Source organism: Fistularia commersonii, chromosome 16 (genome assembly GCF_037954325.1).
Source record: "Fistularia commersonii isolate RoL2024-O1a breed Wild chromosome 16, RoL_Fcom_v1.0, whole genome shotgun sequence".
NCBI lineage: Eukaryota > Metazoa > Chordata > Actinopteri > Syngnathiformes > Fistulariidae > Fistularia > Fistularia commersonii.
In genome coordinates, this window is record NC_141299.1 from 3,789,115 (window position 1) to 3,807,082 (window position 17,968).

At 39.9% G+C, this 17,968-nt stretch overlaps 1 protein-coding gene across 1 annotated transcript in view; it reads right to left on the reverse strand.

Annotated features, from left to right (window-relative positions):
* The window catches only part of slc9a7 (solute carrier family 9 member 7), a 25,262-nt gene continuing 7,294 nt past the window's right edge, over positions 1-17,968 (reverse strand). The window contains exons 7-16 of the mRNA XM_086161118.1: positions 17,314-17,455; positions 17,105-17,210; positions 16,074-16,162; positions 15,326-15,439; positions 14,522-14,633; positions 14,289-14,442; positions 7,854-7,917; positions 6,878-6,960; positions 5,089-5,194; positions 1-2,286 (exon numbers count right to left, since the gene is read on the reverse strand). Coding sequence (XP_086017244.1) covers positions 2,023-2,286; positions 5,089-5,194; positions 6,878-6,960; positions 7,854-7,917; positions 14,289-14,442; positions 14,522-14,633; positions 15,326-15,439; positions 16,074-16,162; positions 17,105-17,210; positions 17,314-17,455 — 1,234 coding nt within the window. The 3' untranslated portion in view covers positions 1-2,022. The remainder of the gene's footprint in view (positions 2,287-5,088; positions 5,195-6,877; positions 6,961-7,853; positions 7,918-14,288; positions 14,443-14,521; positions 14,634-15,325; positions 15,440-16,073; positions 16,163-17,104; positions 17,211-17,313; positions 17,456-17,968) is intronic.

The window sequence follows — 17,968 nt, forward strand, 5'->3', positions numbered from 1 at the left end:
TTTTCATTTTGTTCAATTTATATAATACCTTGTTGGCCCACGCATAAAAGATTAAATAAGAAATGTGGCCGGCCAGCCAAAATAATTGCCCTGCCTTAAGATGATACGCCAACGACGGTCAACGTCTTAATTTTATGAATAACACAAGGCCATTACCCCACCACATTTGAACAGTTCAGGTAACTTATGATTAAAGATTAGTAAACTTGCTGTCATTATCTCAGTGCACCGACTGTCTACCCGAGGTCAGGGGCCTTAGTGAAGACTGGGAAGATTTATGAAGATATAGTCTGGTAACATAACATCACACAATGGCTGTAAACAAAGGTAAAGATCTTCCCCGGCTTTGAGTCCACAAAATCCAGTCTGTGGTATCCTATTTGGTAGAACCCCATATTTTTGTTTTTACAACATAATACACAAATGCAGTAAAACATGACCAGTTGTTAGTTTTAGGGGTGCTAATAAGCAGATTATTGTTTTCTTCAGACAAAGCCGGGCCAAACAGTTGCCCCCCTCTCCAGCAGCCTTTGTTGCCAAGCTTGCAATCTGTCGATTGTATGTACGGGATTAAGGGCAGATTTGAAAACGTATTGTTTTTTCATGCCGAACTATTGCTTGCACATTATAGTGCCTTTCCAGACCATCCAGATTATTGTTTTATCTGCCACGAAGAAGCCCAAGTTATTAAATCAACCCACTTATATTTATAATGCAATAATTGTGTTTTAGTGACAACAGCTTTGACAAATATTAAGGTGCGGCACGACCCACCCAAAAAGTTTTTGAGGACACAAAATGATGATCAGGTAAAGGGTGAGTAGTGATCTTAGAAATAGCGTAAAAGCACTTCCCTCAGATACTGGGGTGATTTTTATTTTCTTTAGGACTTTAAATTGTCAAGTTGTTTGTCACCAAGACAAAGGGACTTTTGCGAATACGTCATTATGTTTCCTAAAGTCACGCATTTTGTCATATTCAAAGGAAAATCTGATTGATACAGACGTAGTAATAGTGATATGATTCAAAATTAAGATTAAGGGCTTCTCATCATTTTATATGTTTAAATTGCACTTCTCTTTAAATGTAGTTTTATTCTTTTGGGGAAATCAACTCCATCCCCAGACAAAACAATGTGATTAGCATCGGAGCGCTCCCATTCCTTGATCACATTATTGAAGTGAAAACTAGAATTTATCACTGTAAAGAATCCAGGCCAGCTACAAGACAAGAGACAGATGCTTTTTGTAACAGTCATAAGACGTAATGCACTGAAAGACCAGTTGCTCAGAGGAGAAACAAAACTTGGCATTGTAGCTATTTACATGCGGACAGGCTTTTGTGGCTAAGAGCAAACATTCTCTGTCCCTCTCATGTGCTATCCACATGTCCGTCTCTTTCCTTAAGCATGTGTGAAAGCGCATCTTCGGATGAATGTGGCATAATGAAGAGAGAATACAAATTTGATCTTCGAGCACATGAAATTTGAATGACTTTACTTCAATTCTGCATTTGAGGATCCCGTGTGACGTGAGAGATACGTGTTCTCAGCGCCGACCAGCGCATCCGCCGTCAAGACGAGCTGGTCGAATCACATTAAGAGAGAGGCTAGTTTTCCTACTCTTCGCTGCATATTCAAAATGACAGATTGAGTCTCGCGTACTGTCCCGATATTTTGCATGAGGGGTACCCTTCTGTCGATGTAGAGGACAAAACAAAAAAGAAAATGGTTGGAACGGAAAAAACACTAGACGACCGCATGGAAAATTTGTGTCCTCACGCCTAACAGGACATATGTCTCCTGGAGGATAAACTCCATCTCTGTGATGAGGATGAAATGCTCCTTGAGCTCCGCTCCTGGGCCTTAGAGTCACTCTGAACTCTCCCTTCTTGCCTGTTTCCGTATCTCTGCTTTGTCTTATCACCGAAGGACAAGACACTCTGCGCACAACAGAACCAAGGGCGAAGGGGCCCGGGGGTCGGGTCAGAGAGGTTGTCAGCAAAGATAGGCGTAAGGGAGGGTCACGCGTGATCCCCGACAGGGAAAACCAAGGGTGTGCCGCGGCTCACGGCCTCCTGGTCTCGGGAGTCCGACTCATGCTCTGGTGCCTCCTCGGAGGTGCTGCCGTTTCTTTTTCCGTTGGCACTCCACACTGACCCCCCGGCACCGTCCGCTCCGCTACCAGATGCGCCGTTAGCTGTGATGGCCGTGTCACCAAAAGTGATGGTCAAGTCACTGTCATTACGAAAGAGGTCAGAGTCACGGTCCCTCAGCTGCTCCTGGTTCTGAAAACACATCCACATTGGAACATGAAGGGATGGATGGCAAACATGGAGGTGACACGATAACAGTCCATACGGACGGATTGACATGAACTGTGTAAAGGCTCAGAAGGGACACTAGGGATGTAACACAAGGGAAGGAAGGACATTTTTTGCTTAGCCAAGCAGTTTAAAGTTGCAGCTACATCAGAAACAACAGAAAAAAAAACATAGGCTTTACGGGAACACATCCTGGGTGTTTAATCTAGAACTGTAGCATGAGGTTTTCACAGCTCGGATTGACCGGATAATAATCAATTGTCCGCCCGTGTCCCGCAGGAGAACAGAATGAGCTCACATCATGTCACAGGCATGACTCAGAGCAGATGATAGGGAAAATACACAATTATATAATCCCATCAGGAAATGCAGAAAACAACTTCTTCTTAATCCTTTTGTTATTTTTTTTTTTTGTCCCGGAAAATGTGGAATTGCATTTAATTGTCAGGAAGCCAACATGGAGATTAACATTACCCTTGAAAAAAAGGGAGAGAGATTAAGCGAGATATTTTAAGAGATGCAAATGGTCAGTGGAACAAATGGGTTTGAAAAGAACTGGTTGGTTTTGACGGTTCACGTGATTGTTCGCAGAGAAAAAAAAAAATTCTAGAATGACATCGGTGTGATTCTTCTGTATTACGTTTTATTTCAGGATTCTTGCCTGTTTCTGCCTTGTCTTGCCCAGAGGTCAGGGTTTTTTTTTCTTTAAACAAAGGAGTCCCCCTTAAACATATTTGATACCATAATTTAATGTCCTGTTAATGAAAAAAAAATTGAATTCCATGTCCTAATATAATAACGGAGCCTTACTTATACCCTTATCCTACCTCATTTCAACATAGATTAAATTGTCATTATTATATGAACAGTCAACTACCCGATACTGAGACATCAACAACAAAAACAGGTCAGACACAGATTTGGGATGCAAAACCAAACATAGAATTTCTCAAAGACTTTAAATGCTAAACATATCTGCCCTGTTCCGCAACACTGGAATGCATTTCTACTTTGACTGTGACAGGATCTTTGTGCAACTGTGAAAGCATGCTGTGACAGCCCCCAGCCTCGAGCCCCCGCCTCCCAGGGTTAAGTATTTCGCATGAAATCAAAAAGCGAATTTGTGAGTCAGTATGTGAGTGTGACCATTCAGTCAATGGGTGTTTCTGTGTTGAAAATATTTGAGTGCAGTGTCTTTCAGAACACTATTCATCATTAAGAACGGGCTTAAAACCCCCCTGTGCCTGTTGAAAGCAAAAAAAGGTTTCTTGACCATCTATTTTTGGCCTTGTTAAAGAATCCAGTGCTTTGTGTGTTAACTGAAAAGCCCCTAAACCACTTCAATACTAAGGCTGGAAAGACATTTAGTACCCAAAGCGAGTCTTGATGATTAACCCTGGCCAGGTGTGAAAAGAAAAGGAAAACCGCAACAGATTTATCAAATTACAACCATTTCTAACATTCTTTGACCTGGAAATTATTTTTTCTTGGTATTTGTGTTTTTTTACAACACCAGTTGTAAAAATCAAAACTATGAAAAAAATCATTTTGGTGACTTCTCTGGCCTACCTACATCAAGATGACTCATAGGTTTTGCAATTTTGATAAGAATTGGTTTCGACAACCACGCGACAAAGAACTAAAAATGAACGCAATCTTTCCTCCTCGCTGCATGCAGGGAAAGATTAAAAAATGTAAATCATGGAACTGTGGACAACATTGCATTAAACAAACTCTCTATACGGTTTCCCATATCGCTTTTGCAGAAAGTTGGATGATAGTCTTTTCGTAGTGCACAGCACATTGTTATAGGTGACGGTGAGAAGAGAGCTATGGGCTGCTGCATGCAGGATCGCTGTTAGAAGGCTATCAAAATATGTCTAAAGAGGATCCTTTTCAAAGACCGGGAGTTTCCCCACGGGACAAAATGTAGGGAAAACATTTTAATGATTCCTCCGCTTGTTGATTTTTTTTCTTTTTTCCAAGGGTCATGGTGAGCTTGATTTAAGCCTGCCAAATTCTGTGCAGGGTTATTAAAATGGGTTATTATCAGCTTAGTTGAGCTTGTCGTAAAACTGTAATGTACCCAACAAGAGTATTTTTCATTGGTTCGAATGAAAGAATCAGTAGCAGCTACTGATTTTCAATATTTATGTTGAATACCAAATACCTTTTTTTCTTATTTGCAACAACTTAGGTTAGCAAACCGATACTGCATAACATTACCTTATAATATTTATAGTAATATCCTTTAAATTAATTTTTTAACAATTACTGCGTTGATATCTACATTATTTTACTTACCGCTCATATTAAATCTAATCAACATGGCTGTTGCTTTCAAAAATAGCTGTATTAAGGAAATTTGTATACTTTGCTACTGCATAGCAACAAGGTGGTGTAATTATATGATGTTACTGATCGGCAACTGCAATATTTTAATCAAAACTCTAAATTTTCATGTTTTTTTTAGTCACACAGGAAGGAAACAGCAGTGATGACTTTTCAGGTTTTACAGAAAATTAAGGAAACGGGGAAAGGAAAGAGAAAAACACATTCAATGCGGCCATGGTGACCCTTACTGTTCCTCTTTTACCAGTCTTTATGCTAAGTTATGCTCAACAGCGGCTTGCTCTTAATGTATTATACATCTCAAAAGGGGCATCAATTCACACATATTAATGTTTATTGATTCCGAACAAATGAATGATCATAGCGGAAGGGAAATTGTGGAAGGGTACCTTGCAGCGATACAAAGATACTCACCTCATATGCCTGGGGGCTGGTCAGACAGCTGGCCAGAGGGCCACAGTAGCTGGGCAGAGTGGAGGTGAGCGGTGGACCACTGTGTGTCAAGATGGGTTTAAGATAACTGGACAATGGTGAAGGAAAAAGACCCACAGTGAATCATATCCTGAGAGTGTATTGCATTACGAGGGAAATGATATCAAGGTGAGTAATTTGTGATGAGACTAAAAGGAGTTTTAAAATCAGTAACTTGTGATTTTTCTTTATATTCATGTGTTGACTCGAACTCCACCTAGGTTAGTATTTCATCGGTATGTTATTTTTGTCGGATTGTCCCGCTTTTGTTTTCTTCCTACCCTGTCTTTTGTCAATTTCCCCCTGATCAATTGAAGCAACCCAAACAATGATTCCTCAGTGTCAGTAGCGTCAGTCCCGGTCAGCTTCTTAGTGTCACAAGGTTTTGTTTACCAGGGAGCTTTTGTAACTACCTTTTATGAATCTGTGTCGTGTCAAAGCCAAATATCTTTCTGTGTTCAGGTTCAGTCTGATGCATTAGTCATATTCAGTCGGGGATTCCCACCAGTTAAGGAAAATAAGGCGATGATAGTCATAAGAACATTTTAGTTGAGTTGCCCCTCAACCCTTTTTTCAATGGGGATTTCTTCAAATTCAAGGCTTTTCTCCATAAAGTCTTTTAAATGACAATTAATTATCCATGAATATCAGCATCATGTTATAATTCTTTTATATGAAGCAGTAAAAAAGTGAAAGAAGTTTATACAAGCTAATTTGATTCTAAAACAGTTTTCAGCAGGCAGTAAACTAAACAGCGCTTTACTGTCGAGCAACACCAGCAACACTCCCTCCTGTAGAAACTGGATATCCGCTCATTGGAGCTGATGATTTAAAACTTAATATCATGCAGGCTGCCAGGAGGATATATTTGGAGTTTATATCTGTGCAAGCCTCTTTGCACAGTCAAGGGTAAACTAATTTTGTGATGCTTGGCAGGAGCTTGGCAGTAGAGAGTAAAACAGCAGGCTTCTTTGCTCCTTGTTTATAAGTTGGGAAGCATTGCACCCTGGGAAAACCTGATGTCCCATTCAGCTGGTCAGGTTGTGAGTCCCTATTGGGTGAGGCAGTCTACTCAGTCAGAAGGATTTTGATAGCACAGCAATATCTCCAGTATTGTTTTGTATAAAAAGCTGTTGGCTCATGTGAAGAACACACAGCCCAAACCCTTTTTTTTTTCAGCTCTTTCCCCTTGGCGTTGCCACAGCCAATCACCTGCGTCCAAAACAAACCCAAAACAACCCAAAACAAAAACCCTTTTATAACATAAACCTTTCTATCCAGCGCAACCAAGCACCACATGTGTTTACCGATGTTGTGCTTGGAAATGAAACAATATACCCTGCTTAGTTCAGATATGTCAAGCATGTGTCACCACAGAGTCAGTCTCCACTTTAGAGAAAAGCTTCAGTGCCCATAAGCGACTACACCATCAAGCTCCCGGGGCTGGCGGTTGCAAAGGATGAACAGGAGGGAAGAAATGGCAGAATGAGTTACAAAACACATTCAAGTGACTGTGTTATTACAGCCTTATGAAGAAAGTGGTAAATAAACATGAATTTTGGTAAAAATTGCTGACCGTGAACTGTTAGGAGAAAAAAAACAGACAAACATTCTGACTGGATTTCTTATATAAACCCAAAGACACTAATATTGCTTTACAGATAATCACGTCGCCTAAAAGCAAATGATCCACGTTTTCATTTTTTTGTAAAGCCGAATACACAAAGGATACTTGTGATCGAATGTGTACCATATTCGAAATAGCCAGGCGCTCTCCTGCTTGGTTTTACTCTGCCCATCGGCCTGGCTCCCATCCTGATGAAAACAAACAAAGAAATGTTATTAAAATCTTATCACCCTGCAGCTATATCTGTAGTGACATATAATATTATGGATACAATTACAGCAATGTTTCCTATATTAGGGTGTTTACACTGTATGGTGACAATTTCACAGTTTTGTCTGTGTTAACCAAACCATTTCTTTTAATTATCAGTTTAAGTTAATGAAAAAAATGCAGCCATTCACTGGCCTGCACCCTGTGATTTCTTCCATGTTTACAGGCTTTATGACAAATCTGGAGGCTTTTTCTAGAGCAGTGTCTTTTTTTTTTTTTTTTTTACAAGGGACAACGATAGGCAATTTTGTGTTGGCGACAAAAATCAACGAGAAGTGTCTCCATAATAGTAACTTTGAGCATACTTCTTTTCTTTACGCCACAGTGAATCAACCTTCTCTATTTAACTCTCTATCCTCCTCTCTCTTCTAACTTCATATCCTCTTTTACTACGTCCATAAATCTTCATGAGTCTTCCTCTAGACCAGCTCCAATTCCAGCATCTGTCTACCGATATATTCACTATCCCTCCTCTGTTCATGACCCAACCATCTCAGTCTGGCTTCTCTGACCTTCTCTCCAAAATATCTAACATGTGCCGTCCCTCTGATGGACTCATTCCTGATCCTATCCATCCTGGTCACTCCAAAAGAGTAACTCAGAGCATACTGCACAAAACAAATGCGCCGCACTGTTTCCTCCGCCTCTCAGCAAAAGGTTCCTCTCCAATGTCGTATGACAAACTGCTATTTTGGTGAACTTGGATTTACTGACTCTGCTCGGCATCAACATAAAAAGCAGAAGCAGAGGAGTTTCGACTGTCGGATAAAAGTATTTACAAAAATAGATTACTTCATTGTGAGCTCCTTACCCCTTGCAAGACCTGGAAGCTGTCTGCAGAGGCCTGCTGGTCTTGATCTGGATCAACACCCACCCTTTAAATAAATGAAAGGGTTAGAACAACACTACCATTACAAAAACGGCACTGATGTAGTTAAATGAAAATTGGCACAATTATTTTTTCTGTCTGCAATATCTGTACTCACTAAAATTTCCTGCCTCTTTGTCGCTCTTGTGAGTAACACATGACCCGAGATTGGAAAAAAATAACCTTGTAAACAAGCTAAAGTAAAAAGTTCAAAATATCAAAATGCTTGTTTGTCTTTTTCTATGCTGCAATTTTAAAGTAACATCCAGAAAACAGAGGCAGTTATTTATAACAGAGCTCCAATAGATTGGGAAATGGCGAGACAAGAACCCACAGTTTACGGGTCATGACACAAAACAAACAAACAAACAGACAAACAAACAGAAATACAACTTTATAAACACAGAACAATATAGTCAGTGATGAGTCATCCCTTTCCTCCTGAGAGATAATGATCTGCATGCAGAAGTAGAAATAACAAAATTTAGCTGTCAAACAGTCTCATTCATGATACTGAAGTGGATGCTTCCATAGCTAGGCATGGATAATTTCTCACTGGTGTCTTTTACTGACAGAGAAGGATTAAACTGAACAGGGGCACTTTTAATTCACATAAGCTGTGGAACAGCTGAGGATAATCTTTGTGGACAGAGGCCAAGGCAGGCAAGTGTAGCGTTGTAAACGTACAGCTGGCAGTGTACAGTAGACAATTAAAATGTCAATGATTATGCCCCGGCTTTTCCATGACAGCCACATGGAGATCTCACTTCTGTTTTTTTGGGGCATAATTTTTCAACAGTGACAGAGAAGTGACCAAAATGGCCTCATCATAATCATAACCCTCACTTTTATGCCTCAAAACAAAGCACACCAGATAGTGTGTTATTCGGTGTATTCTCGTCTTGTGTATGTACCTATATGAATTCATATTTTTCACTCATGTATAGCAAACATTTTTATTGCAATGAATATAGAATAATAGCAGCGACTCAGTAAAATAAGAGGGCTTTTGGTTAAAAGAGCAAGATATATAACTGAATTTTTTCCTCCTTGGAAATGAGCAATGCTGCCAGGCCGGCTCATTTCCGCGAGATGCTGCTTAATAAGGGTATTTGGTCTTATATTGAGTGAAATTATTTTGCAATAAGTTATTATTGTTGGGGTTTTGAAATCAGTCCCATGCATTATCTATCTTCATTTATTATCCTTCTATTAGAGGAACATGTTTTTGGTCCCAGCTGCACTGCCACTTTGCCCGTGAAAATCTGTAACTTCTACATTCACAGATGAGCTGTACTTAATGAGGACATGCTTGGGAAATTGTTCAAAATCCGTTACAAAGAGCAGCAAAAGTAACAGAAGAATCAGGAGAAAAAATTGATACATTTGGTCCAGTCATCGCTCCAAGGAACAGATGCAGAAAAATACTTGAAAAGTATTGTAAATCAAAATACTTCAATACTTAAAAATGATGAAACATTTAAAATCTTAAAATATTTTAAAAATACTCAAAAAAGAAGACACAAACTAATAAAAGACATAGTTAAAAATTACATCGGGAGCTAATCCTGCAAGCTGCCGCCTCTCACGACGGGGAAGACTTTCAAAAAATTCATGCAGAAACGGAGCCTTAAGAGTTGGAATGCAAATGTATCTGTCATGAGGTTACAATACCGCATCGGGGGCCACAGTGAAAGAGAGAAGAGGCCCACATGACAACTGATAAGAAACAATACTGAAACAGCTGCACAGCACATGTTCGTGAGCCCACACACAAGTTATATAAGAGGGTGTTCCACTATCTTGAGATCACCCTATAACCTTTAATCCTAATCCTGAAAACATCCCCTTCTCTGGTTAAATCCATCCAACATTCCTTCTGAGCTCACTTTTCACTTATAAAGGTTTCCTTCCTTTAAGTGTGCTGTGAAATCAGCGTGATGTCTAAATGGTAGAACCCCTTATGAGTCAACTCCAACCGACTTCCTCTTTTGTGCATGCTTTTCTCATTAGTCCACACGTATCTGTCAGGTTGCAACAGCGGACCATAGTGTCGGGTTTATTTCTCTCACTGCTCTGTCCTAAACTAATAGATGATCCACAGAAATGCAAGCGAACCCTGAGTTTGGTCTTCACGCCACATAGAGAAAGCTTTGCAACAAACACCTCGTTGTTTTTCTTCAAGGAGCAACATCAGTGCTCGATCTGGGTGTTTGTGTGACTAGTTAGGGGATGAGCTTCCTTAAACAGATTAAAATGATTATAATGTGAATGTCGAACACGTCGAACAGACTGAGTACGCTCTGGTATGGCTCCTGAAATACTCTCACTTTCCCAGTTGGTGTCCCTTTCTGCTGCTTTTTTCCCAATTCTGTCCCATCATCAACATTTACACTCATCATCAAGAGGAAAAAGGACACTTTGTGTTGGTTTAATGCAAGGTAAGTTACAAACGGGAACTGATGTACAGTAGATCACTTTACCGACAATCATCAAATTTAGGGGCGTCAACTCTTTCTCAGACTTGACAATAATGATTTCCAGGTCCTCAGATCTATATGTGATATGAATAAATGAATACATAAATAAAAAAACTGACACACTTCTTCTTCTTGAGTTACAGTTCAATTGCTATCAACATTTTCACATCACTCTTCTGCCATTTCAAGCTGATCATACATGGAACTTGGACATTTCTTATTGATTCTGATACTTTAGCTTGAATATCAAATGGGAGGGATTGTGCTAATGTTTTAAACCTAAACGTAATAGGACACTTCAGTGTCAGAATTAAATCTGATTTCATTCAAATGTCATTGACATGTTGTTTTCAACTCCTTTCTAATTTTCAAGGTTATTTTTCAGTGACTCTCTTAGGTCACTTATGAATGATTTTAAGGCTTCAATGTCATAACTGTGAAAAAATTCAAATTAAAAAGTAAAAGAGTAAAAACGTGAGCAAATTGGAATAATTTAAAAAAAATCAATATTATAGCAACTACTGATCCAGCAAGACACAGTATATGTGTGTGAATAAGAGGAACCCAGCTGGAACGGTGAGGCTACAGGGACTGGAGATCAAGAAATTGGAGGATTTCAGGTACGTGGAGTCAAGGGTCCAGAGCAATGCAGACATAAAGAGACGGGTTCAAACAGGTTGAAAAGGGTGGAGAAAAGTTTCAGGGGTTCGAACACATAGAAGACTGTCAGCCAGAATAAAAGGAAAGGTGTACAAGACAGTGGTGAGACCAGCGATGCTGTATGGACTTGAAACAGTTACAATGAAGAAAAGACAGGATGCAAAGCTGGAGGTCGCCGAGATGAAGATGCTGAGGTTCTCTTTGAGAGTGACCAGGATGGATAGGATCGGGAATGAGTCTATCAAAGGGACGGCTCATGTTAGACGTTTTGGAGAGAAGGTCAGAGAAGCCAGACTGAGACGGTTGGGTCATATACAGAGGAGGGATAGTGTATATATTGGTAGACGGATGCTGGAATCGGAGCTGCCAGGCAGGAGGTCTCGAGGAAGACCAAGGAGAAGATTTATGGACATAGTGAGAGAGGATATGACGATAGTCGGCGTGAGAGAGGAGGATATACAGATTAAGGTTAGATGGAGAAGGTTAATTCGCTGTGGCGACCCCTGAAGGGAAAAGCCGAAAGGAGAAGAAGAAGAAGATCAAATACTGATCCAGGTTTAGATGTGGACAGCATAAAAAACTGTCTGTCATATAAGCTTAATATAAATGGAAAATTCATCAATATGAATGTAAAGATTGATAATATTCAGTATAATGTATATTAATATATTGATGAGTTTTGTATGCATATCCTAGAACTTTATCAACACAACATTTTATGGCTTGGGATGTAAAACATAGTTGCAGTGAAGGAATCCCATTCAACTTTGTGACTTAAGCTGACCTCCTTTCTCCTTCACTTTCCTTTTAGTGTTTCAAATCCCCCCCCGTCTGTGATGCCTTTTTTCTGAGGAGCTGAGAAAAGCAAATTAGCGCTTCTACCTCACAGAATGAAGGACCCTGGTTCAATTCTGACAAGGGGGGCCTTTCTGTGTGGAGTTTGCACGTTCTGCATGGGTTTCCTCCGTGTTCTCCGGTTTCCTCCCACAGTCCAAAAACATGCAGCAGGTTAATTGAAAACAGGGTGAACCCCACCTCTCGCCCACTGACAGCTTGGATAGGCTCCAGCTTCCCCTGCGACCCTGAGTGCAGGATAAGCGGCAGACGATGGATGGATGGAAATGTAGGTGACTTCAGTTCAGACTGACCACATTATAATCAGCATTCCACGGACATTTCCCTAACTGCAGCTTTCAACATGTGACATATCTCTTCTGTGTCTATGTTGGTCATATGATCTGCTTTCTGATCCAGACAGCTGCACAACCAAAACCAGAAAAAGGTTGAAATCTTCTGATATTATCTCAGTTTCATCCATGGTTGTTCAATGTCAAGCACCATCTGTAACATTTAATAATCCCCGTGTAACTCAGTGGTTTTGTATCTAGAACACTAATCTCACACATTCCAACATTGCGATTTCAGTAGTACAAATTTTTAACTTTTATGAGATTTTGCCAGTTCTAAAAAATGCTCATACTGAAAATCGTATTTTGTTGACTGCTGCTCAACGGATGTTGTACAGCTTCCTGTGTCACGTAAGTTGGCCCTTTTAATGACTGATCAAATCTGATTTCCTATATTCTTCACGGATAATCTCATTCAACTGGGGAGCAGGGTCCAATTTTAAGGTCAATACTCACTCTTGATATCAAGCTAAAGCAGAAATTCAAGATTTTGTGCCACTGCACATGATTTTTTTTTCTATGGTTGCTTCATGTTTTTAAGCTTGCAACTGGGAAAAAACAACCCCAAATAATAACCGTTGACTTGAGCTTAATTAGCCTGAATCAGCAAGAATAAAAATCTCTTCTTTCTCTCTAGCTGAGTGCAATGCCAGGGCAAGTTGATAAGCTAAAAGCCTATCTGATGACAGATCGCTGATCAAAACCACATAGCAGCAATTAATTTTCCTTTCTAAATGGTTTGTCGCCCAGGCACCACAAGGAAAAAACGTCAATATCGATCCCCTACCAGAAAGGTCCTTCTTGACTAGGAAGTGATAAAGCAATAGCAAAAGGTGTCTTGCAGTTTTAGTTTTGCATGTGAAATTAAATGAAAAATATAGCTGAGTAACAGACCTGTTGTGCTGCACAGACAATGAATGGTGTTATGTGAAGTCTAACTACAACCCTTGGATTTGAAAGTGGCTCAGTACAAAATGTAAAAATGTGTAAATTTATGCACATATACAAAGGATGATACCATGATCACAGAGGAGTACGGTTGATAGCTGCCTGCTTTACACTCCATGTCCCCGTTACTATGGTGATGAGTTCATGAGGAGATTTTGGCAGTGTTCTAAACCACCAAACACAATAGTTCCTCCTTGGACTGAGGTGGCATTGCCCATATTAAACAGGGCCTGTTCACTCAGGCTGCTGCCACACACACACACACACACACACACACACACACACACACACACACACACACACACACACACACACACACACACACACACACACACACACACACACACACACACACACACACACACACACACACACACACACACACACACATAATCCGCTTTATTATTACAAATGGAAGCTCCCACTGAATCATGTAAGACAAAGATAAATGAGGCAGGACTCCAGAATAGACACCACTGGGACACCATACCAACAAAAAGATTACATCCCAATTTAGGGATTGTTTTGTTGTTCAAATATTGAATTTACATATAAGTACTGTATTTTATATTGCAGAGAAAACAAATTGAAACCAAACCTACAACTGAAATCTTGAATTGTGCTGTTCAGTAAAGCTGAGTGACTGAAGTTGAGCTCTGGCCCCATCTCCTGGACAGTCAAAACAAATCCCCCCCCAAAATAGTGTGGAGTCTGGTGTTAAAAATAGATGTCAGTAATTTGGAAAAATAAAGGGCGGGGAACAAAACTTGTCACGTCTTCACTTTAGAGGTAGAATAATCGCTTGTCGAATTCTCCGATTGTTTTCATTAATTTCCGACAATATATTTTGGATTTTCCTACTTTTATCATTTATAATTGCATTAAATGGTTTGGTTTCTTAAAATGTCTTGTTTTCTTAAACTGAAAGTCTGTTCTTCCAAAAAATACATGATCGCTTATCCCCTAATTTTTATGACATCTATATACCGACATTTATTAAAAAGCCTGCTGCACGTTTGCAGGCCTCTTCAATCTGACAGCTTTGTTTATTAATTGATGCAAGGAGTAATTCAACAAAAATGTTCATGCAATAATTAACATACCTAATGTGCAGCCATGACAACATGGGTGTTGTCCCACCTCCAAACACCCAGACAGTAAAGAAGACGATCAGCAGCGTTGTGGTGAAAATCATCTGGCGGGCGTATGTTGCTGTGTCCCGGATGGCCAAACCAAAAGCCATCGCCCCACGCAGACCTAGAGAGAGACACATCATCTATTTCAAAGTACATTCAACCTGATACAGTTTAGAAAAAGAAATATGTCTTCTCCTTACCAGCAAACATCATCATATGCTGGAAGTTCCCCTTGATTTTGTGCCTTCGTCCAAGGTTGAGAAGAAGGGAGAGCGGGTAAATGTTGAAGGCTCTTCCAATGAATATGGCAATCTATTAGGCAGTGTGGTCAAGAAACATTTCACTGAGGAATTTTTCGACACAGGCAAAAAAAAAAGGAAACCTAATAGCATTTGCTTAACCATTTTCAGAACCACTCACCCTGTACAAACGGCTGTAGAGCGCCGGAACAAACCCCAGCTGACCGTGGGCACAAAACGGGGTTCACTTGAGAACCACTTTTCTATCCCAGTCATGCACAGTATTAAATATAGAGCGAGTCTCGTATCCGTGACGGCTGTCAGCAACTGAATACTGAATTTTAGACATTTTCTGATCTAAAAATGTTGTAAAACTGAACAATGAGAGGTGAAACGTCTTCAATCGACTGACGGCACTTTTTCAGCCTTGATCAGAAAGCCGGAGAAGTCGAAGAGAATTAGACCAAGTACGTGGACACCGTGCAAACCTCCCACAGAAACGAACCCCGTCAGCCTCAAACTGTCTCGCTATGGGGTGAGACAGCTAACCAGCACACCACCATGTCATACAACCAAAAAGCAAAGCAAGGAAACATTTCTGTCATTTGATACTTTTGTATTTTGTGTCACTCTCTCCTGAAACGTAAAAAGGCAAATGAGATTAAGTGACCTGCAGCGACGTACAACTTTCTTATGTGGAAACATCAAGTTATACGGGACCGTGAGAGAAATCCCTGCATGCATGTTGTTCGCAACAAAGGATACAAATGCCCCTATGATGAAAATGGGGCTGAAAATGTGGTTCTGGAAGGTGAACAGAGCCAAGCCCATGTAAGAAAAGATGAAATTCTCAGCCAGGAAATGGAGGACCTCAAAGAGCTGCAAGGAAAATATTACATTTGTAACTGACCTTATACAGAACATAATTGACTAAACAAAGCAATTCAATCAAAAACATCTAAGATAAGAACAACTTTATTTATCCCGAAGGGAATGGTTGTGTCAGATTTTTAAGCAAAACATAACAATAATAGATAATAGAAGGAAGGAGGGAGAATAAGAAATACAATAAAATATAAAGTGTCAAGGTTAAGGCTATCAAGTGTTTTAAGGTCTTAATAAGTGTGTGTTCATGAAGTGTGTCTTCATGAGTTTTTGTCTCCCAGCAGTCATGATGATGACGCGTAATGAGAAAATAGAATTGATTATTAGTCAATATTTTTGGTGGTCCATTTTTAATTTGGGGAAGACTTTTATCACTCTCTGATCTGAAACTGTTTGCATCCAATCTTGTCAGATTGCATTTTCGCTACATCTGCCAATCTGTACACTGTTCTCAAGTCCGACCCCTCGCTAGGGAAACAAAACAGGAGTCCTCATAGCCCTGATTCAGGTCACAGCAGGCTGATCATAGACCATCTGGCAGCAAGGACAGGCACCGTGCTCACACTGTCGGGGGGCTCAAAACAATCTAAAACGGATCAAATTACACTGAAACAATGGGGTTACATACCTGTTTTGTGCGCTTTGTGGATTCATCCGAGAGGTTGTTATAGGTATAGTGAGCCTGTGTGATGCCGCAGAATAGCACAGCCACAACACCTGTTGGGGAAACACGCACATAGTCATGTATGCACATGCACATGGACACACGGACACACACACACACACACACACACACACACACACACATTCAGAGCATCTGATAGAGGACATACGCAATTTGTGCTGTTGAAAGTGTAGTTACAACGTACAGTTAAATATATTTCATATACATTACATTATGCATGCTTTCAGACAGTTTTTATCAAAGTTTCTGTCAAAAATTTCTGTCAAAGAGCTGTGAAAAAGTTATTCAGTGACATGTATAATTCTAAATGCAATCAGGAAATATTGTTCCTCTGAAATATTGTTCTAGTCATGTTTTATTTGCACACTAATCCCTTGATTTCAAAATTAGAATGTGTGCTTAGTCATGAAGAAGACATGAGTAAGCCACTGCACAACCCGGTTTGTAATTTTGCAATTCATCCAAAAAATCCAAATTGTAAAAAAAGAACATCACGCAGATGGTTAGTGATTATGATTAGTGCAATTTTTTTAATCTCACTAATTTATTATATATCTATTACAGCCCTTGTCCTCGTTCTTCCATGTACACATGACACAGCTTGCCAACTTGATTTCTTTTTCCATTTTAAATGATTTCTTAAAATATTTTTAAACTCATTCATTCATTATATGTACGGCTTATCCTGCACGCGTCAGCTGTCACTGGGTGAGAGGTGGTGTTCACCCAAAATCAGTCCTCTTTGATCGCAGGGGCCGTATATAGACACGTACTGCCATATACTCTCTCTTTCACACATCTGGGCAATTTAGGGTCACCAATGAACCTAGTGCTTGTTTTTGGACGGGGTGAGGAAACACACACAGAAAGGCCACCGCTTGGAATCAAACCAGGAGCCTTCTTCTTGTGAGGCAGAAGCACTAAACACTGCGCCAATGTGCTGCGCTTATCATTTTTTACAAATAAAACCTCACCTGTGAAACTGCAGGCCTCAGCGAGCAGGAATGTGCTCCAGGACATGAGAAAGAAGAGGGCCGTTTCCAGAAGCGGGAAGCAGTGCAACTTTGTGAACTTGGTGACGTGGGAGACAAATGTTAAAGAACAATGCGGTTCAAGATCTGTAAAATAAAAACTAGAAATCTGGTTTCATAATTTCGCACCAACACTGGCAGGAAAAGGATATGAGAGCGGTGACGACTCCTGTGGCCGCACCCATTACGAAAGAACCACTGAAAATACCCAGGAATACCCCAACAGACTTGAAAAATGCTGAAGCATCAAACATGTGAGTGTTTGCGCCACTCGGCTGGTAAGCAACTATAGACCTGCAATACATAAAAAAAGGCATTTAAAGTGTTAGAGTGTTAAAGTCTCTTTTATTCCTAAATCCAAAGCTATCCCCATTTACATGGATTTTTATCAATTCGATTTTTTGGATAATCCCATGTCTGTAAAAAATGCAACAACCTAATTTGATATTTTGACATGAAGGCCTTTGTATGAGCTTCCAGGAGATGGCAGCAGAGTCTTTCAAAAAATAGTGCTGGTCTCACACCAAAATTTATACTGAAGAATGTTGCATTTCAGCACAAGATGGAAAAATTAGGCTTCAAGTAGACACTATCATATGACACTGAGGGAAAGTTGTAAAAAGAACTTTGAGGTTCAAAGTCCCTCCAACAAAACAGTTCCCTCAGCTGAGCAAATTATTGATGTAGTTCAGAGGTAGAGTAAAATAAGAGTTTAGACTAAATGCTTCCCTGCAACTACTAAGAGAGTTGAAAAAAAAGTGAAAGAAATATTTCTGTTCCTTCATGAAATGATAATAACAATTTAAA